The sequence below is a fragment of the Sus scrofa genome, chromosome 13 (assembly GCF_000003025.6).
Source record: "Sus scrofa isolate TJ Tabasco breed Duroc chromosome 13, Sscrofa11.1, whole genome shotgun sequence".
NCBI classification, from domain to species: Eukaryota; Metazoa; Chordata; class Mammalia; order Artiodactyla; family Suidae; genus Sus; species Sus scrofa.
Window position 1 is genome coordinate 34927419 of NC_010455.5, and position 21711 is coordinate 34949129.

The 21711-nt window shown below is 55.4% G+C and overlaps 2 protein-coding genes across 13 annotated transcripts in view; both read right to left on the reverse strand.

The window, feature by feature from the left end:
* On the reverse strand, positions 1037 to 20832 carry ITIH4 (inter-alpha-trypsin inhibitor heavy chain family, member 4). 12 transcript variants are annotated; one of them, XM_021068513.1, is made up of 27 exons: positions 20507 to 20832; positions 19316 to 19436; positions 18084 to 19145; positions 16356 to 16474; positions 14986 to 15146; positions 12389 to 12493; positions 12085 to 12247; positions 11845 to 11955; positions 11221 to 11349; positions 10445 to 10561; positions 10019 to 10187; positions 9801 to 9926; positions 9437 to 9618; positions 9160 to 9345; positions 7474 to 7613; positions 7085 to 7239; positions 6758 to 6784; positions 6419 to 6472; positions 6211 to 6264; positions 5844 to 5930; positions 5281 to 5322; positions 5048 to 5071; positions 4845 to 4961; positions 3577 to 3751; positions 1918 to 2072; positions 1700 to 1796; positions 1037 to 1261 (listed from the first exon to the last, which is right to left on the reverse strand). In XM_021068513.1, exons 3-27 carry the CDS (start codon positions 18283 to 18285, stop codon positions 1192 to 1194), a joined length of 2967 nt encoding a protein of 988 aa, XP_020924172.1. In that variant the 5' UTR covers positions 18286 to 19145; positions 19316 to 19436; positions 20507 to 20832; the 3' UTR covers positions 1037 to 1191.
* LOC100153598 (store-operated calcium entry regulator STIMATE) overlaps positions 18842 to 21711 on the reverse strand; it is a 71558-nt gene continuing 68688 nt past the window's right edge. The window contains exons 9-10 of the mRNA XM_021068951.1: positions 19316 to 19450; positions 18842 to 19145 (exon numbers count right to left, since the gene is read on the reverse strand). Coding sequence (XP_020924610.1) covers positions 19039 to 19145; positions 19316 to 19450 — 242 coding nt within the window. The 3' untranslated portion in view covers positions 18842 to 19038. The remainder of the gene's footprint in view (positions 19146 to 19315; positions 19451 to 21711) is intronic.

Genomic DNA, 21711 nt, shown 5'->3' on the forward strand with positions numbered 1-21711 from the left:
TTCAGCTTCCTTGATCCTGGTGTCTCTGATTTAACTCTCTTCCTTGGGTCTTCTCTCGTATTTTCATTCTCATAGGTTTTGGTTTTATTCTTCTGACACTCTTTTATTTGTAGGCCAAAGACTTGTGTCATTTTTGAAGAGGTAGGGGGAATAATTATAAATGTTTTTAAAGGATGCTTCGCCTGTGTAGGAACTGGGTAGAATCTGTGGGGTGCCTAACCCTGGGGCAGGGACAGCAGAGGAGACCAATAGCCCATGTTCCTGGGAGCACACCTTTGCTTCCCTCCTGGGCTAAGGCCTCACTTCTGTCTCCTTTGTCTTCCACTGCCAGCTTCTTTGCAAGGGCTGTTCCACAGCACAGGGGTGAAAATCAAATTGTGCCTTGCAAATCACATTGCAAAAAGCTTGCTGAGAATGTTGGGGAGATGGCCTATAACAAATTCTACCTGGTTACTCTTTCTTTTTCTTTCTTTCTTTCTTTTTTTTAGGGCTGTATCTGCAGCATATGGAAGTTTCCAGGATAGGGGTCAAACTGGAGCTGCAGCTCCCAGCCACAGCCACAGCCAAAGCAACTCAGGATCTGAGCAGCATCTGTGACCCACACCAAGCTCAGAGCAACACTGGATTCTTAACCTACTGAGTGAGGCCAGTGATCCAACCTGCATTCTCATGAATACTAGTCAGATTCATTTCTGCTGCACCACAGCTGGAACTCTTTTTTTTTTTTTTCTCCTATTGAGTCAAAACTGATTTTCATGGGCCTTGTCACACCGTAAAGCAGAATAAACCCTGCTCCCAGCAAATGTTCTCCTGCCCTAGGTCCCCAGCACGAACAACATTTTAACTGGGTACTTTAATCTCTCTAAGTCTGTTTCCCTCCCTATAAAAGGAAGGGATTGGACTGAAAGCTCTCCATGGGCCTTACTGGCCACAGGCCTTTGAGGGCTGATGGTGCAAGATTCTAATGTTACACGACACTCTGTGTAGGCGATTCTGAGACCCTTGGATTTGGCCAGATGGAACCAGAGATGCCCACTCCCTGGGCTCACATCACCTCTCTTTATTTTAATGAGTGAAAATACATCTCCCCATGATGTTCCAGGTCCCACAGGCTGACCTGTGGTTACAGTGTGGCAGCCATCTGCAAAAAGGGGGCAGCATGGGGGGCGGGTGTAACTCCTCCCATCAGAACTACAGCACCACAGTCCAGCAGGAAATCTCTTTTCCCGGGGATCCCTCTTGGTAATCCAGCTTGAGCTCTCTGGAATAGACAGAGAGACAGACAGGTGGTCAGCACATCTCAGGTGTGGTGGGAAGAAAGGGACATAGTTGGGGATAGGAATGTGGAGAGTGGAAGGTTTTGGGGCTCCTTAGAGGTCCCTCCAGCACAGGCTAACAAGGCCTGGCCACCTAAGGGGACCCAGCTGATGTGGTCTCCAGGGTCCAGAGCTCTGAGAATTCAGGGGGGGAGTTTCCTATTGTCCCCAACTGGCCCTAGCGATTTCTGGGCTGGTGTGTTTTCTGTGGGTCTGAGTTGACCATCCTTGTGGGGTCTCTGAGAGCTGAGTCAGAACTGTCTAAGGCAACAATCTGTCACCTTCTTTAGTTCCCAGGCAAGGGACAGAGGAGTAGGGATCCCAGAACCTGGCTCCCTGCCCCCACCCCTGGCTGGGCTCAGTGGCTTGTTGTGCTCAGTCACCTGGTGGCAGAGTGGTCATGTCCCTGGACTGTCACTGTTCGCTTGCTGTCATCTGCTGCTGCTGGGGGTCCCCAGACCACGTCCTGGTAAAACTGGCCTGGGATGCAAATGGCGGGTCAGCAAGGAATACAGACAGAGGGAGGCTGGGCGATATACAGCCTGTTCACAGGCAGAGGTGGCTTCTGAGGATGCCCTGAGCCCCAGTCTGGGCTGCATACCAAAGGTCCCACTGATCTGGCTGGAGAAGTGGTCAGTGTCCCGCAGAAGGAGTCGGAGCCCCTTCCCAGGGCCATCCCAGGACAGCAGGCCGATGGTCACTCTGTTTGGGCTGCTGAGCAGCAGAAGTCCCGCCTTGTCCATGGTTATCTTGAGGCTGTAGGGAAACCCTCATCCTGAGCAGGAATGGAGGCATGAAGATGCCTGCAGGGGTCCTGGGCAGTGTGGTGACAGTGGGCAGTGGCTGCCCTCCTGCCCTCCAGATCTCCTAGTGTGGCCTTCCGTGGATATCCCTTAAATCTGGGCCTCATGGAGTTCCCACTGTGGCAGAGCAGGCTGAGGATCCAGCATTGTCTCTGCAGCAGTGAGGGTTTGATTCCCAGCCTAGTGCAGTGGGTTAAGGATATGGCATAGGTTACAGCTGTGGCTTAGATTCGATCCCTGGCCCAGGAACTTCCATATGCCATGGCCAAAAAAATGAAATAAAAAATAAAAATGAATAAATTAAAAAAAAATCTGGGCTTCAGTTTTCTCAGTCAACTGGGACCAGTGTTAATAACTTACTGTTACCTGGTTATCCCATCACTATTTATAAAGTAAAATAATGGTTCCTCTCCTTCTGGTTTTCTCAGATTTTGTTTCTCATGAATTAGTTTTATATGACTTAAGAGTTCTTGGATATATTTCCTCTGTCCCTTTGGTTTTCATGGCTAGTGCCACTTTTTTCTGATTATTGTTTAATCGTGTGTTTTAAAGCCAAAAAGGGCAAGTCCATCTCATTCTATCCCCTCCTTTTTTACTTAAAACAATCCTTGAAACGCTTACTGGTTTGGTTTTCTTAGGAACATTAGACACTTTTAAGTATGCTATATAAAGCCCTGCTGTTACACTGAGGTCATTTTCAATGGAACCGCCCTAAACATACACTAGTTGTTGGCACAGTTCGATGTAAGTCAGGGTCCATTTCTCTTTACATGTATTTTCAGTGGGTCGTGAACGCATGGGGACTTTCCATCACCATGACTGACAGGAATGCCTTATTCCGTTTCCTAGTGTGCTTGTCCAAGGCACAGAAATGCTAGTGATCTTTGTGTATCTATCAGAGAACAGGAAAGTTTAAGATCTTTTATGAAACTGGGAGCTTTTCGGGTGAGCCCTCAGGTTCACCAGGGGCGCACTCACATATCAAGTGGAAACCAGTTTCTGCGGAGGGGCTGGGTGAGAGGGAGCAGACAGGGCTCTCTGCGCAGGCTAGGGGCTTGGAAGGCACTGCTCCTAGAGGGTACACTGTCTATGGGCAAAGTGCTCCCTGACCACATTCTCTCATTGGACTGTCCCCTCTGTCCTCTGACTCAGGGCTGGGATTATCCCTAGTTAGGTGCGACAGGGGCTAAGCATCCTGCCTAGGGTCACTTAGGATTAGCGGCAGAGCAGCCCTAAACCGCACAGTCCCCTGCATAGGACAGTGGCTTGGGTTAGGTGTGAGGGCAGCCATGGAGGGCACCCTCCAGAGCAGGAGGGAATCTGCATCTCTGCCCCACCTGTGGGTATAGCCCACTGCAGAGGACTAGTGCACAGCCACCCTCTCCCCAGGCCTGTGGCGTCCTGGCACCAGCTAATACGGTGTGAGGGTCATGATCAGCCCCCAGCCTGTGGCTTACCCGGGCATCACTGAGTAGAGTGTTTCCTTCCACTTGTACGCAGAGCTTTGGCGGTTCCGAATCACTACTATGTGCTCCAGGGATGCACGAACCTGCAGTGGCGGGTGCTTGAAGGTCACTTCAATCCATGAGAAGCGGGCCTTCTCCCTCTCATAGTGGCCAGTCACTTCAACCCCTGAGAGAGTCAGGAGCAGAGAGGTCAAAGCTGTGGCCCCGATTAGACACCGGCCTGAACACCAGCCTGAATGTTGTCGCCTGGCAACATCCCCCAGAGCTGCTCTTCATCCCCGGCCTCCTCTCACACTGTGGGCCTGCCTCCCACTCTTTCCACTCATCCCGTGGTTCCCTATGGCTTTGGAGGGGGCCTGAGTCCTTGGGGACTGTCACCTTCCGATAAGCCCTCTGGGGAGGGAGGGCTCATGTGAAGTCAGTAATTGTGCATAAAACCCCTTGTGCATGTCGGGCCCTGCACTGGGCGCCTTGGCCAAGAGCGAGATGGAAGATTGGTGGTCCTCAGCCTTGGGGAGCAAACAGACTCTGGCCCTGGCATGACAAAGCGGGAGACATCGTGGGTCTGGGGGGAGTGAGGGGCTGTAGATGTGGGTTGACTTGGAGTGGATCTGCAGGTGTGGTGAGAGAATCCTGAGTGCTGTGTGTCCCCACGTCTAACCTGCCAGCTCAACCCAACCAGGAAGACTCTTCTGGGGACTAGGGGGCAGGTCTGGCCAGCAGACTGACCTCCTCCCACCATCTGTCTCCTCCACACCCTCTACCGACCCAGTGGCCTCCCTCAGGGCTCTGTGCTTCTGCCTACCCCTTCCTGGGCCTCGTGGACCTCCCCAGGTCTGCCAAGGCCCAGTCACCCCCATATGACCATGTGTGGCCTCCTCTGACCCTCAGACAGCTCATCTCCTCTGGGCTCATCTCCATGGCTCTCTGGTCACTGAATACAGGCTACTGTGCTGCCATGTGCCCCCGTCTGTCTCCCCACCCCTGAAGTATGGCAGTGCCGGGGGGCAAGCCCACATTTGATCCTCCTGTGGTTCAGGCCACCCAGGCCTGTGTATGTGGTGCCCAGGGAAAGGTCTGGGAGCAGATGTATGTGTGCAAGTGTTGGTGCTCAGGGGTGTGGACATGCCACCATCTGGGATGAAGTTTGCCTATAAGTCTCTGCGAGCGGGTGTCCCACGGTTGTCTCTGGGGTGGGAAGCTGGGGGTGCGTGGCGTCCGGGTCTCTCTGGATGGATGACTGAGTGTGCCCCTCTCACCTTGGCCAGGGTCTGAGAGCAGCTTCACTGGGCCCTGGGAGTGCTTGAGGTCCACACAGAGCTGGTCCACGCTCTGCCCAGGCAGTGGCAAGATGACGGAAGGAGCCTGGATGCGGGCTGGGACAACAGGGATTGTTCTGGGGGCAGGAAGAGCAGGCTGGGGGCGAGGACTGCGAGGGGGGCTGAGGGGGGCTGGCACTTACCAGGGGGTGGAGGTATCGTGGCTCCTTGAAAGAAAGAAAAAGTCTGAGTTTGGGCAGCCATTTCCGGGGGGTCAGGGAATGTGGAGGAATGGACTAGCGGATGGGTGGAGCGGGGCTCCCTCTCCATCGAGAAACTCATGTGATAGGTTTGTACAGCTCCCCGGGCTCTTTCCTCCCAGGGTCTTCCTGCTACAGGGCCAGAATCTACTACAGGGGCTCTGGTCTGGCGGTACCTATGATTCTTGAATCCATGTCATGTGACGTTTCATCAGGAACTGGATTAGGTGGCATTAGTGCAGGAATAGCCAGAAACAAAAGGGAGAAGGCAGTCAGGACTCAAAGCAATTGGCATGCTCTCCAGCCATCACTGCCACCAGCTACCTACCAAGTTGCAACCCAACCCTTGCTACACCAACATCCAATCTAGGAGAGCCTTTGCAAAGAGATTTTTCAACCAGAAGAGCATGGTCTTAGGGGAAACGCTTAGGGAGGGTCCAGCCTGGTTCCGTGGCTACGTCCGAGTCCAGATTTGAAGAACAGAAACAGCTGGAGGGACTATCTTGGCTTTGGGAATGGAGGAAGGTTTCCCTTTCTAGCACGCTCCATCCTGAGCCAGCCTCCAGAGAGTAACAAATCCAATTCAGTGAAAATAAAGGACACATTACTTAACGTCATGCCTGACAGCAGCTCTCCCTGCCCTGTGCCTAGCCCTGTGCTTGGTATTTATCTTCTCCAACTCTAAGGGCGGGTTCATCCTGAGGAAACGAGGCCCTCAGGGGGTCAGAAAGTGGCTTACCGGATAGCACCTCTGGCAGCACCCGGTCCAAGGTTATACGGGAAAACGGATGAGAAAAACGAGTAGGCTGAAGAGGTCCGGGGGGTCCTAATCTCGGTGGGAGGTAGGACATTTTCTCAAAACCTTGGGCTTTGGAGAAGGTGACACACGCAGTCTTCCCTCAAACAGTGTCATGGGTCCCCAAAGCCAGGGCCCTGGGACCCACCCCAGGAGAGCAACGTGGAGAAGGTGGATGGTTCCCCTCCCCACACCCATTACTCTGGGAGAAATTCAAGCCTGGAGCGACAGACCCCTCTTCAACTCCTCCCTGCTGGAGCAGTGGCTTTTCTCCCCACCCCACTCCCAGTTCTAGTGCCCCTCAAACTACCTTGTCCTTTCCAGCCTCTTCTGTGAGAAAAAACAGGGTCTACACTGCTGCCTCCTATTCAGATACAATGGGATTTGAGGCCCAGCCCCGCCACCAGCCAGGCAAGCCAAGTAAGTCATTCCCCCAACGGCCAGGGCAGAGCCCAGTCTGTGGCCAGGGTCAAGGTTCTATAAGTATCCCCTCCCTCCACCCTCTCCTCTTTTGCTACCTGTTAGTCTGGATGTTCTGTCTCCCACAGAATGAAATTGAAAGGAAGAGTGACCTGGAAATCAGAGAGATCTGAGTTTGCTTCTTGGTGGCACGTTTCTGGAGCCCCCAGGGGAATGGGGGCCGTGTCCTTCATGCCCAGGACAGGGTCTGAGTGGCAGCCAATATGTGGATGAACAGGCAATTAAATGCACCAGCGTGCTTGGGCAGGGGACACCCCTTCCTGAACAGGACTGAGCTGGAGAGGCCCTGGCCAGTGACCTCACAGTGACTGTACTATAGGCCCTGTGTCAGCCAGTAGTCACCCTAAGGCCAGCCTTAGGGGGTATTAGGCCCTTACCTGAGTGGGTGTTCCCCTGTCGGTTTCCTGGATAAAACAAAAAGAGAGGAAAAGGGGAGAGATACGCTTGTCAAGGTGGTTTTGATAAATGTGAAGCACTTCTACTTAAACCTTGCTTCCTTCCAACCCCAGCATTACACAGATGCAGTGAACTTGGGGCAGGGGGAAGGGGGCAGGAGACTTGGCCTCACTTAATCTCATCAATGAAATGGGATGTCTCTCTTGGGGCTCCTGGGCTTCTGTGGGTGGCAGGGGTGGGGTCTTGGTCGAGATGTTGACCAAGGGGCTGGGGAGAAGGCTGGGTCAAAACTCTGCTACCACACCCACCATTTTCCACGGGCTTCTCAGCAACCTGAGACTGTTCTTGGCCTTCAGGTTTGGTGATCACCATAGATGTGAGAGGGGTGACAAAGCTGTAGTTGAGTGACAAGCTCAGGGCTCGGGCTTCAAGGGCCTTCTTCTCAGCATCTGACGCAGAGACTCTGCAGGTGGAGGACACCAGTGGCTCAGCAGGTTCCTGGGTGGCCAGGCAGAGTTTCCCTCCCTTGCAGACCCTTCCAGGCGGGGAGCTGGGGGCTCCCACTGGGAGTCTGGAGCTCAGACACGATACCACCACCCCCTGTCTCCATGCCTAGGAGATGCCTGTGCCAGCTGTGGGGAAGTGCCCAGGCTGCGTGTGGCCGCCCCAGTGGGCCCTCAAGGTTGTGTGCACCCACGTTTGCGCCAACAGTTGCTGGATGGTCAGGTATGCCCAGAGTCTCTCCATGAAGCTGTGGAAGATGTACTTGGGGCTCAGGAACTCCGCCTCCTGCTCTGCTACCCTGGACTCCATTACGAAGGTGACATTCTCCATGTGCTGGAACAAAGGGCCCAGCCAGGGCAGGAGCGGTGAGGGTGTGACATCTGTACCTGGCCTGGCACTGCCCAACACTTACCTGGTTGGAGCAGCACTGGCTGCAAATGACCATGTTTCCTTGGGTAGAGAGGAGGGTAGGGAGGGTGTTCAGGGGTGCGAGGGACTCAGTCACAGAGCCTCCAAGGATGAGAAGGAGGTTAGAGATAAAAGGCAGCAAACTCTCCCAGGTGCAACACAGCATGCACAGAACCAGGAGCTGCCTGAATATTGCCCTCTCTACACACAGAGCTATTTGAGGGTTTTTCTTAAATGAACTTAAAATAGACTAACACTCTTGGCCTTGCTCCAAGTAAAGACATTGTGAAATCTTAGGTCCGGGTTTCGAGTTATTTTTTAAGAACACATTAAAATAAATCCACATTGACTAAAACAAAGACATGTTTGTTTGTGAAGTGCCCCAAGCCACCTGAGGTTCACACTTTGGGAACCCCTGGCCTCCGAGATAACATCAGCAGCTAACCCACATGGGCTGTTCACACTGGGCGAGAACTTAATCCCCACTGCAGCCTTCCAAGGTGGGTATGTGACTTTTTCATTTGTATACAGCAGGAAACTGAGGCACAGGGAAGTTAAGTGCCTTGCCCAAGGTCTCACCTCTGGCACGTGGCAGAGCTGGATTTGAAGCCCAGCAGGGGCAGGCTGGCCACAAGGCATGCCCTGACCAGCATAACGCTTGGCTTCTTCTCCTGAGATGAGGTCCTGGGCGCCCCTGTGCCCTTTCGCCTCGCCCACCTGCTATTCTCCTTATACAGGCTGCCTGCTTGCCACGCAAACCCGGAACATTCCTCCATCCCTCCGCAGTGCAGCCTCTGCCACCCCTTTCTCCTCCTTCAGTCTCAGTGGAGCCTCCTCTGGGAAGACCTCTCCATCTCCAGGCTAGGCTGGGGCTCCCAGTGCTGCTCCCCTGAGTCCCTGGGATTATTCTCAGGGACTTCTCAGCCTGTAGCTCCTTGTTTGTGTGATGATTTACCCATGCTGTCTCTCCCCTGAGGGCAGTGTCCCCAGCACCTAGAGAAGCGCTCTGCTTCTCTTTGGCAATGAGAGGGCCTCCCGTGGTACCGGGGCAGGGAAGGCTGGGCAGGGTGCTGCGTGGTGAGCTGGGCTCTTGATGGAGCTGCAGGGGGCGCCCAGGGCAAACTGCCTGCTCTGCCTGGAGGTCAGACTGCTCATTTGTGAGATGGGAGCAGTCCCTCTGCCCCACTAGTGTGAGGACAGGAGGGGATGCTAAGCACCTGGTGCCCTTGGGAAGAGCAGCAGCACTGACTGACCGCTCAGAGCCCTGGAGCTTTCAGAAAATCACATCAGCTCATCCAGTCTCCACCGAGAGCCATCACAGGGACGCGTGTGATGCTTGAGTGGCAAAGCACACTCTGTAACTTGCTCTAGGTCCCCTGACTGGAGACTGGCAGGGCTGGGGTCTGAACCCAGCCCCTCTGACTGCTTGCCCCAGCTGCCTTTCCCCTCCACAATGACTGGCCCCACCTACCAGTTGCCCCCTGACTTTGGCGGAGAGCACATCGGGGCTCTGGTCCCGGAGCTTCCCGGCCACCACCAACTCAGAGCCTTTGAAGAACAGCCGGAAGTTGTCCTGCGTGACTGCCTCCACGGCATTGCTTGGGTACTCAAAGGCCACCAACCTCAGCAGTGGGTTGGCCACCTCCTGGTAGAAGTCCTGCAGGGTGGGAGGGTGGGGTCATGCAGGCCAGATGGGGGTGTGCCCACCTGTCTGTGCCATCTCTCACCCAGCAGGGGTATGCAGGCACCTCGAGCTGCAGGGCAGAGTCAGAGTCCTCATAGATGCGCCGGGCCAGACCGCCATTCTCCAGTGCCATCTTCTCCAGGAAGGCGTAGCTGACGTCAAAGCCGAAGCCCAGGCAGAAGAGGCTGTGCTGGCCGTCTATGGCTTCCCGAACGTTCTTCTGGATCTTCGAGGGGTTGGTCTCCCCTGTACCCGGCGGTTTGGGAAGGGGGTAAGAAAACAGTGATTTGCTCAATGGTTACTTCTGGAATCTCAGAGCTAGAGGGGCCTCAGAGACCCTTCTCCTGCCCCCAGGTCCCAAAGCAAGCCAGGCGGAGCCAAGCTGCTCCCTCTGGGCACATGCCCTGGAGCTGCTAGCAGTGCCTCACCCACAGTGGGGTCGCCATCGGTGAGGAGGATGATGAGGGTAACGCTCCTCGCGGGCAGCAGCTCCTCCCGGTTGGCTCTTTCCAGCAGCTGCACGGCCATCAGCATCGCATCATTTATATTGGTCCCTGATGGGCACATGGTCTCAGGGTGGCTTCCAGCTGGGTGCCCCAGGCTGGGCTAAGTGCCCTGGAAGCCCAGACCACGCAGGGCAGCTTACCTCCCTGGGCATGGATTTCGGCAGCATAGCTCTTGGCTTCCTCCACGTTCTCAGCTGAGGCTGGCAACAGCCCCTTCTTCCACTGGGTGGCTTCCCCACTGAAGCTGACAAGGTTGAACTGGTCGCGGGAGCCGAGGTCACCCAGGATCTTAATTAGGGCTTCCCGGGTCTGGTCAGGGGAAGGGGACAGAAGGTGGGTGTCTCAGTGGGGACTCCCTGGGGGCTCATGTGCCCTTGGGCTGCGCCCCTGGATTCACATCTGGAGTGGGGACACTGTGAATGCTCTAGAGGCAGGAGCTGCCCCATACTCTGACCAACCTTGATCCCTGGGAGCCCTCTACCTAGGAAGATGGGAGGAGAGCAGGTCTGCCTGCTGGACCAGAGCCTGCCAGCTTTCAGGACCCTGCCCTGGCCCACAGAACCCACCTGCTGGATTTTCCTGCCCCTCATGGAGCCGCTTGTATCAATGACAAAGACCACGTTCTTGGGTATTGCAGACAGACCCTCCGGGGCAAAGTAATGCACAAAGTAGCCATTCTCGATCTGTGACCAGGGGGAGACATACCCAGGCATGAGAACTGCAGCCCTGCCCCGCCGCCAGCCAGGAGGCTCACTCCCAATCCTGGGGTGCCTATGCTCTCTTCATTCCACCCCTTCCATGCCTGTCTAACCTCCCTAAATCCTTGCCAAATTTCAGAGCTCAGTCCAGCCCCTCCCTTGCAGAAGGCTTCCTTGCTACGGCATGGCCCATCAGAACACTATCCCTATTTTATCTAGTATTTGAGGCAGCTTTTACTCAAAGGTTCAGACATAATAAACCTGAGGGCCATCAAAAGAGTGAAGCTCCAAAAATAAGGTCCATCAAAAGAGTAAAGTGGAGGCACAACAAAGCAAGAAACTTGTGTGGAAAAAGCTATTGTAATTGAGCATAAAACTGAACTATGCGTCTCCTGGCAGTCAAGGCAACAAGGAAAACCCTGCATGGTAGCTCTTCAGCACAGACGAATTTTTTTTTTGCCTCTGAAAGGGAACTGTTTCTGGGACAACACAACTATACTGCCTGTTTTCTGTCTGTGCTATCCCTAGGGCACGCTGATAATTAGGGGTGGCTATTTTGTCGTTTCTTCTACAATACTGAGGCTCAGGCCCTTGAGGGGAGATAGACTTTTTGGTGGCCCAGCTCTTGCCTGAAGCCCACGCACCTGAATGGAACCCCCAGTGACTGTCCGGTTCACATCATAGCGGACGATGAAGTTGCCATCCAGGACCGTTTCCTGCTGCTCTGGGGACTTCTGCTGCTGGGAGAGTGTCGGCTTGAATCGGATGTGAGCCTAGAAAAATAAACGAGCTGAAGTTAGGAGACGCAGCGAGGCCATGACAATGCCACCACTCCTCCCCATCTGAAGAGAGAATTCCAGGAGGCAGCCTCGGGTCAAATTCCAGGGACTTTCTTTCAGGCTGAGCAATTGGACAGACTGCCTCAATTTCGGGGTAGTAGAGGAGTGAATCCCCTGCTCCCAGATCTGTGCAAGTAGAGGCCAGGCTTAGGATGTGTGCAGTCCAGCCAGCTCCTCCTTCCTAACTGGTTCTGGGACTTTCATAATAGTCTTTGCTCCCAATCACAGGGTTCAAACCAGCACCCAATATCCTTCCCTAGGCCTTGCCCTTCCCACCTGCCAAATGACAGCATGGACACAGGAACCTCCCAGGTGCCTCCAGCTCAGAGATTCTGCCCAAGGGTCCCACGCTAGGGAATTCCAGGCCCACAGAGCTAGCCTGAAGACAGGCCCCTTGGAACCCTTACCCACAGACCATAGCAGGCCCACCTTAGTCTTGTTCTGTGATATGGTGAGGGCCTCTGCCAGTTCATTGGTCATAAAGGTGCTCTCTGTCTCCAGAAAGCTGATGCCCTGAGGCTCGAAGATGTGAATGTCCATCTAGAGGGAAGAAGTAGGTCACTGGGAGCTGGGGCTGGCCCTCACAGGAGGCAGAGGGGGAAGTAGGGGCCGCCTTCAGCAGAGCAGGGTCACCTAGGAGACCTGCTAAGAGGAGGTGGCACCAGGTACCTGCAGGTGCTTGACCAGCTGCTGGGGCTGGATTTTCAACAGCAGCTCATACACTCCCAGATGCCGTGCCAGAAGCTCCTCATACACCAGCTCGAAGGTGACCTTGGCAGCAGGAGCCACGCTGACTGCCACCTGGAACTGCTCTGTCTTTCTCCCAGTGGCCCTGGGGGAGGAGGGTATCAGGTCTGCCCCTCAGACCAGGGGGTTATGGCCACTGGAGGCAGGAACAAAGCTAAAGGGCTGAAGGCAAGGGACAGTGTCTACCCGACCCCAAGGGGTCCCCCCCCCACCCCCCTGGGCTCACCTGACAAGGCCAGCACTCTCTCCCCTGGCCACGGCTGCGCTGTACTGCTCCTGGGCTGCAGCCTTCTCCTTGATGTTACCTGGGTAGGTCACACCATCGATGATCCTGGGATATGAGGGAGGAAGTTGCTGAGAGCCTGGCAGGGGAGACCCCCTGTAATCCCATCTCCTCCAGGACTTCGTGTGCTTTTTTAAATTTTTCAATCTTATTGGTGTATAGCTGACTTACAATGTTGTATTAGTTTCAGGTGTACAGCAAGGTGAATTAGTTGTATGTATAAATACATTCATTCTTTTTTCCCCATAAAGGTGTTTTGTTTGTTTTGCCATTTCAGGGCTGCATCTGCAGCACATGAAGGTTCCCAGGTGAGGGGCTGAATCGGAGCTGTAGCTGCCAGCCCACACCACAGCCACAGCAATGCCAGATTCAAGCCACATCTGCGACCTACACCTACAGCTAACAGCAATGCTGGATCCTTAACCCACTGAGTGAGGCCAGGGATCAAACCTGTATGCTCATGGATACTAGTCAGGTTTGTTAACCACTGAGCCATGACGGAAACTCCCCATACAGGTAGTTATTAAAACTCTTGAGTAGATTCTGTGGCATGTGGAAGTTCCCAGGCCAGGGATCAAACCCATGCCACATCATTGATGCAAGCTGGCAGTGACAATGCCAGATCCTTAACCTGCTACATCACGAGAGAACTCCATTTTGTGTGCCTATTGACACAGTGACTCCTAACTTTACCTGAGCCCACCCATTTATTCTGCAGCTACTGTGGATACGACTCTGCGTGGGGCCCTCGTGCAGATGGGGGCTCTGCAGGCCTCCATCTATCCTGGGACATGCACTGTGTCAGTAAACAGGACTTTTACTGAACAACCAGGACCAAGACTGCAGAGAAAGCAGGGCTGAGCTAGGCCCCAGCCTCTCTTCTCCCTTCCTGTCTGGTCCCACCTTCCAACTACCCCTTTCATGCCACAGACTGTGCCCAGACTGGCCAGCCAGCAGCGAAAGCTTTGAGACCCATTTCCCACAGCCCTGGGTCCAGCTGTGCAGGGAAGGCTGAGGAGGGAAGAGATACTGGCTCCCAAGCCAGTGGAGACACGGGCTCAAAGCCTCTGCCCCCCCTCCTCTGCAGCTTCCCCTTTTTCCCACCAACACTGGTCAGGCCACTCTGGAGAGAAGTTGGCTTCTGGAAAAGGAGGTTTTGGACAACTTGGTCCCTTGGGGTGAGGACATAATCCTGGTGGCCATTTTGGGGGAGACTGAGAGAGAACTGACTGGGCTGTTCTTCTGGAAGGAAAATGAATCCCCCAGAAGCTCCTCATGGAGGCAAACATAAGCCTGCTCCACCTGGGACTGCTGTGAAAGGGTGAGAGTGTACAGGGGTTGCTGGGAGAGGGCAGCCAGGGCGTTAGGATCAAGTGTCCCTCCTCCCCACCGTCCTGGTCACAATTTAACTCTGGACTAGGGATGGAGCTGGTGCTGGGCCATAGGGCTCCTCCTCGTAAATGCCCAGTTGGGGTCCCCTGCCCCCTGCTTCCCTTTCATGCAGCAATAGGAGCGGGGCTCAGAAAGGAGTGCAAGTCCTGGGCCCTCAGATGTGACAGGATAGAAGCTTGCCAGTCATGGCACCTACACGGGAGGCAGGGGGCAGCCTGCAAAGCCCATGCTGCAAGTTGGGCAGTGTAGATCTGGCTCCAGGGTTAGGAAAAGCAGGGCTGTTTGGGGGTGGGGTGGGTAGAGAGATAAGAAAGAGCCAACCACAGGGACCTTGCCCCCACCACAGGTTTCCAAAAGTCTCAGGGTGTGCTGGGGCCTCCTCCTGAAACACTTGCTCTCTGCCTCATCACCCATCACCCTCCCTGAGTTTCCGACATCCGCCTTTCTCAACCACAGCCTCTCCTGTGGGGCCAGGGACAGACAGAGTTCTCTTGCATTTAGCAAATATTGCAAAACTGAGTTGGGAAGGGGGTGGGAGGACAGTAGAGGACGTGGTGAGTATCACAGGGTCCAGGCAAACTCCAGGGAACTCCCAGTGCAGCCTCTGACCCAGAACAGACCCACCTCAGTGGTATCCCAGTTGAGGGTGGAGGACCAGTCTGCCATAGAACTTCTGTGACAAGAAGGTGGTCCCTCTCTCCTTGAGGCAGTGCTTCGTTGCAGGGCAGCCCAAGGGCTAGGAAATGTTCTGTATTCTGAGCTGGAATCTGCCTTTTGGTGACTCCCTCCTACCTAGTCTTGGCCTCAGGAGGCCCCAAGTCTGTACTTCTCAAAGGTGAAGACACAAAGATGCCATGATTCTCCACCTGCCACCCAAGCAGCCTGAGGGATAATGGATGGATGAAGAGAAGGAGAGATGGATGGCAGGAGGGATGCAGCAGGGGCGGGGTGGGGGCATCTCTGACAATGCAAGACGTTCCTGGCTTAAGCCTGTGGTCCCTGTATTGCCTACAGGTGGGGCACATCCACCTCAGGCATAGATTCTGGCACACCTCACATCAGAAGAAGGGACTCTCTTCTTGATGGGGCACAGGGGCCATGGCATCACAGGGGAGAGGGGCCAAGGAGGAGGGCAGGAGGGCACCTACATGGAGAAGTTGGTGATGAAAGCCTTCTTGGGCAGCTCCATCTGGAAGGTGGCCTCCTGCACAGCACTGCCCTTGTTGACCACTCGGCTGGTAACGACTGTGTGGGCAAATCGGGACGAGACCTTGGAGTCCACGGTGAGACTGTAGATGTTGATGTCATTCTGGACCAGTGAAGGAGGAATGGTTTGATTGTTCCAACTGCTCTTCAAGAGTGGGTCTCATCCTTAGTCCCAGACCAAGCCCTGGCCCCCAACCTAGCCACTGATCAGGTCTCAGGCCAAATCCCATGAAGTATTTCAAATGTGAACCTTGGTCTCAAATCAGAGGCAGATGTGTGCTTCCTTCCCCACCTGACAGGGCCACGGGGCAAGGGCCCATCTGTCTTGTTCAGTGGGGGCCTTTGTGCCCTTTGGAGAACAAGCAGGTAAGGGGTGGGGAGTGGAGTCTGAGCACCAGCGTATCTGGGAGGGACTCACTTATCCCTGGGGCAGAGGTGAGCAGCAGAGGGCCCTGCCTGATCAAGGAGCTTCCATGCCATCTTAGCTTTGCCCAGTGAAAATGCAGTGAACAAGTCCTTTGGGGAAAAGAGCTCCTGCCAGCCTCCCCCCAGGAACCTGCAGGAGCTGGGAGAATTGGAGATAAGTAGGGTCCATCTCTAGGGCTGGGCATCTTCTACACTGCCGCCATTCCCCCCACAGCCACAGGGCCTCCCTGATGTTCTGTCCCTCCCCACAAGGCACTCCCCAGGCCTGTGTGCTTCACCTGAGGTCTGCGGTCTCCAAGGAAGAGCAAGTGCACACAGGCAGAGTCTACACAGCTCCTGCCTGGCTGCATACGGCACGCTTGTGCTTAGCACCGAGGTGCGTGGTGGCCCACTGGCTTGTTGACATGTGAGTATCTGCTCTGTGCCAGGCGCTGTACTCAGCACTTTATAGCACTAGAAGGTCCACCTTTGCCACAAACCTTGGACCAGCTCTATGATCAACTTGTTCTCAATGAGGAAATGGAAGCAGAGAAAGCATCAATAACTTCCATGAGGTCACACAGCCAGAGAGCTAAGAGAGAAGCCTGAGGCCCATTCCTATCCACCTCTCCCCTCCAGGGCAACTCGCTAGACTGCACCTCCTGCCCTTGAACTGGAAATAACAGGATCACCGCTTCAAGTAAATGCAGGACTCTTCATAGTGAGAGTCCTAAGAATGCTGCCTGGCGGATGGGCAGCATCACTTCTCTGTACACACACAATGACTTGTGCTCATTTGCACTTACACACTTGCACACACTGAGGCTCTCCTCCCCTTCACCCACACACAAGCTGGCCCCACTCACACTCGGGTGCACACACAGAGGCGCCTATGGACGCCCTCTACCTTGTGGGCCGTGGTGCTCTGAAGGACAGCCAGCAGCAAGGGCAGGACCAGCAGAAGGCCGTAGGCACCAGTAGGGGAGAGGGTCTTCATTTTGGCTCCTCTGCCTGTCAGGCTGGCTTCTGAACTTAAGAAGAAGCGTGGAATGAATTAGTAACTTGCCTGCTGCCCCGCCCCTGTGGGGGCAGGTTCTGGGAAATTGGGATCTGCACGCCAAAAACCCCAGCGGCTCAGATAAGCAGGCAAACTATGAACATCCTGTGGACCTTGACTGGGGACGGGAACATGTACTGAGGAGGGGCAGGCTTCAGGTGGCAGTGGGTATTGGCGCCCCACCTGAAAGGTCCAGAACCTTCTCAGGCCACTACCACCCCTCATACCAGTCATTCCACTAAGCCTCCCAGGGCTGGGGGACACGCAGTGAACTGGCCAGCTCTCTTTAAGCCCAGAATGGGTGAAGCAGAGGGATAGCCAGGCAGAGGAGGGCCAGAGGGTGGCTTCCAGGAGGCAGGGGCCAGAGGCCAGGTCAGAGTGACTGGGCAGTGGGGCCCCAAAGGCACCCAGCAGTCCTTGGGGTGCCCGAGTGGGGCACGCTCTGCTGGGGCCAAAGCAGGATGGCTATATGCCTTACTTCTGGAGCGAGAGGGGCTGAGCCAAAGGGCCTCCCTTCTCTCTGTTGGGGCCCCACTATTCTAGCCAGGACTCTTTGTGCAACTCCAGCAAGGCCTCCTAAACATGTGGTTCGCAATACAAAGTGAAAGCCATAAAGAGGCCCACACTTTGCGGCCCCGAGGTCTCACTCGATCCAAGGAATTTCCTGAAACAGAAGCACAGAACAGAAAGCACAGAGCTCTTGAAAGGGGTGACTTGGGGGTGGGGGGTATGTATGCTTAGGCGGCCTACGTGGAGGTCAGTCACGCCAAGGGAGTCCGTGAGTCACAGCTTGAGAACGGGTAGAAGGCCGATCCATGCCAAGGTGGTGCCGCTGTTGTGAGCCCAGACCCACGAGAGGGTGGCTAGAGGGTCTGGGGTAGGACTACCAATGACTTTTTTCAGTTTTCCTTTAATAAAGTTGAAAGGCTGCTTTCCTAACAAATAATAAAGTGAATAAATATTAGGGGTTCTGGACGCAGCTAGTGCTTATGTCCTTGTGGCTTTGAAAGCTTGGCTCCTGAGTCCATGGCCAAAGATGGGATAAAGATGCTTCAGCAAAGTGGCCAGGTGCCAAATCCTGGGTCAGGGAAGAGGGCTCAGTGGCACTAGGGGAGCTAGGGGAGGGCGCCATCTTCAGGGCCTACTCGGGGTCTTGGGGCAGTGACTTTACTTGCAAGGGTCAGGAAGGCGGCTTCCCTTCTAGCCCTGCCTCGGTCAATGCCAGCAGCACACGCCTCTAGGGAAGGGCATCATAGACCTCAGAGCTGTGTCTGTGGTTGCAAGTGAACATTCCCCTTCCTTAGCATGACGACAGCCAAAAGCCTCATCTCTGTGAGCACCTGTACTGCCCGCCCTTTGGCTCTGGATATGGCTGGGATTAAACGGGAAGACGTACTCCTACAGCAATCTGGGGAAAGAGCCGCCCCCAACCCTGAGGAGCCTAGTGAGCAGGCCTGGGCCCTGTCCCCACAGGTCTGCTCCCTTGGGGCAGAGAGCACAGGCCTGGCCTGAAAATAGCTAAATAAGGAGGCCGGGCTGGCCAAGAACGTGGGAAAGCCTCCATGCAGCCCGTCCCACCTGCCCAGGGGACTGGCAGGACGTCACTGCAGGCATCGGCCCCTAGCCAGTCACTGCCACTCCAGCCCTGGACCGTCCATGGTCTTGCTGTCCCAGCCGGGCAGGCCTCTGCAGTCCCCTGAATCTGACAGCTCCACACACAGAGACACTGAGGCATGAAGTGGAAAGAATCTTGAAGCGCCGGGGAGAACCTGGTGCTCATGTGGCTCACACAGAGCTGTGGGAGTGGCAAGGTGGGGCCTCGCCCCCAGTTTGGGAGCGGTGATGGTAGCTCAGGAAGCGACTGCCACTGGCCAGAGAGGTGCCTCGACCTGGCTTTGTCTTTGAAGTGGGGGCAAGCTGGCAGGGAGGCGATATAAACAAGGGGAGGGGGCTTTGAGGATCCTGAGCCTGGGGGTCCCTGGAGGCACCTCAGTGGTTTCTGTGGAAGACAGGGGTGGGGGGAAGGTGAGCCCCAGACCCCGCCTGCTTCACTCTGAGCAGTGTGACTATGGCCCGTTTTACATAATAGTCTCTCCTGTCACATACAAGGGTTAATGAGGCTCAAAAAGGGAGGGGAGATGATCTGAGGCTACGCAGGTCAGCACCAGGGCTCCATGTCCAAAGCTCTTTCTTGTGTGTGGCAGTGGCCCTAAGAGCACGTGCATTCCTCTGAGACCCTTCCAAAAGTTTTGAACAGTTCAGAACATGCCTCATAGCCACCTGCCCTTCCCTCCCCTGCATTTAGTGACCAGGGCCAGTGACCAACACCCTCCAAACGCTGGGGCCCCTTGGGCATCCTCTTTATTGGTGCTTCGCAGGTGCTGGTGCAGAGTCCCTGGGCTGAAGGGCAAGGGCTGTGGGGGAGGGGTGGCAGTCCCAAAGGTGGCAGGTGAGAAGGTATATCTTGGCATAAAAAAGAATTCTTGGGAAAGGTTCCTGTGTTGCTGGTGGTGAGGAGGGTAGTGTGCACTTCTCAGCCAAAGACACTCTTGGCGGGTCCAGCTTTGGGCTTCTCGAAGACGGTCTCTGTGCCAGTCCGAGCACGGCTGAACACCGACGGGGCAGCAGAACCGGCTTGCTCTGCGGTAAGGATGGGGAGGAGGTGTGATCAGGGTCAGCCTGGCTTCCGAGGGAGGGAAGCCCCTTGTGTGGGGAGCACCCCCCTGAGCCCAGGAGCTCTGGACTCTTAGAATGTGAGGACCCGAGTGACCCCCCCCCCGCCTTGCCCCCCACCTCCAGAGAATACTCACCACACTCCCGCATGACCTGGTAGGTCTTGGACTTGATCTCCTGGTTCTTGGCCAAGTTCCCTCGGGCCCCCTTCAGGTCCTCCTCCTTCGCAGGGGGGCGCTTCTTCTTGATGGGGGCTTCCTGAGTGCCAGCAGTGGGAAGCCCAGAGCCTCATCTTACAACCCGAGTCCTCAAGCCTGAGAGTCCCCCTCCACTCGGTGCCCTGGCCCTGAGACCCCTTTCCCTGCTCACTGAACTCAGGCCAATTCAAGGTCCCATTCCACTTCTAGGAAGTCTTCCCAAGTCTACCTCATACTGACCACCCTGAGTCTCTGCCCTTCTCCCCCAGACTGGGAGCCCTGGAGCCATGGCTGTCGTAGCCTCTCAGTGTCTGCCTGTCTAGTTAAGCTCAGGCCTGGGCACAATAGGAAAGGGACTGGCTTTGAGGCTGAATGTCAAAGCTTTTGGTGAATCCCAAGATCTGCCCACCGGGTGGAACAGGGTCCTTCCCTTAGGGACCGTCCCCTCCCCCAAAATTCCCAGTGTTTCCCTTGTGTGCTTTGGAGTGGTGGATTCAGATGCCACCAAGCCAAAGTCCCAAGTCAGCACCCACCTGTGGAGCAGGCAGCAAGGACAACCCTCCTCTTAATAGGCTGGTGGGTTTGTCTCTCTGGTGCTGTGGACATTTAGCCTCAGTACCTACCTAGCCCTTAACCCCAGGAGCCTGTCAGTCTGAGGCCTTATTCCTTCCTTAGCCCTGGGGGCAGGTCCAAGTCCTCCCTGGTCCCCGATTCTGTGCTCCTAGAACATAGTACACCCCTGCACCAGATACAGCCTCCTGGGGAGACGCTGGGGCACAGCTGTGCAGCTACAGATCCTGCTTCACATGCGTGCACACAGACACAGCCTCAAACATACACAACTCAACACATACAAGCAGCTCCCTTACACACAAACATCTCCAAGTACCACACACACTTTCCCCACTTCTCCAAACCAACCAGGGAAGGCCACAAATGCTAAGATTAACAGGGGTTCCTTAGGCTAAGTGGGTATCTGGGTTGTTCTCCCTGAGCCCAGGCCCTCCAGAGGCAGAGCCTCTTGTGTTTATCGCTAGAGCTCAGCTCATGACACAGTTGCCAGAGATGACAGTGTCCATCTGCCACCCCCGCAGCCCTGACACCAGCAGGGTTTGTGTTGGGTCCCCCTACCTGGGACATGGTGGGTGCGGTGGAGAGCTGCTCCCTGGCCGGCAGTGGCTGTGGAAGAGATCTCAGTGGCACCCAGCCCTCCGAAGCTTATATAGTCGGCTTGCCTGTCCTGGGAAGTCACTCCCCCTCCTCCAACAGCTCCCTGATGATTCAGATCCACATAGTCACTGGCTTCAGAGTTTATTCTTGGAGATGATGGGGGCTTGCTGAGCACTGCTGCCTGGGGGGCTGCAGCCCTGGTGAAAGCAGTCAGCTGGGGAGACCCTGTACCCTTGGGAACAGCTGTTCTCTTGCAGGCGGGAGGTGCTGGAACTGGCGCTGACTGGTGTTTAGGAACGCAGGTCCTGTAATGTGCCTGTGGCAGTCCGAGCTGTCCATCTTTGATAGTCCATCCCATTGTGGGGGGGTGTCCCAGAGGAAAGGGAGGGCCCTGAGCCAGGGTGGACACTCCGAGCTTGTTTTCTTTCTCTTCTACTCTGTCCCTGGATTCCAGAGGAAAGAGACTTTCCAGGCCCGCACAGCAGCAAGGTGGAGGCTTCTTCTATCTGCCGTGGCCAGCTCCCTGGGTCCTCACAGTAGACTCAGAGCACAGGGGCTACCCCTGGTTCACAGGCAGAGAAACTGTGGCCAAGGGAAACCTGGGAGCCGCTCCATCCAGGTTTTAGCTGGTGCCCTTGTCCTCCGTCTGGCTCCTAGTGCCCAGGAAGGGCCAGGAGGAAACTGCTTTGTGCTAAGAACACCTCTGAGCTGAAGGCACAAAACAGCATAGAGCCTCAGGCTGAGACAAGGTCACCAAAGGGCACCTGGCCCAGAAAGATTTAGGTTGTCAGAGGGTGGGCAAAGGTGAAGCCCACTCCAGGCACTGAGCTGTGGACAGAGGGTCAGGCTCCCCGAGGGTTGCTTAGCTCTCCACTGCTGGTTCCCGACGCCCCATCCTTGAAGGGAAGATCCCTGGGGCACATGGTAGGACACTGAGCCTGGGGCGGGCATGGGAGTAGTCTGTGGGTAGGAGGTCAGGGCCGGCCCCACTGGATCAGACATACCCAAGCTCCTCGTCAGTTTGTGATGGAGAGTATTTTTATCCTTGAAGGCTCCAGGCAGACAGAACCCAACCAGGCACTGACGTTTGGCTATCTGGAACGCCACCCCACTGCTGTCAGACCTCATCATACCCCAATCCCCCCTGCCGAGCCCTGGCCCTGGGA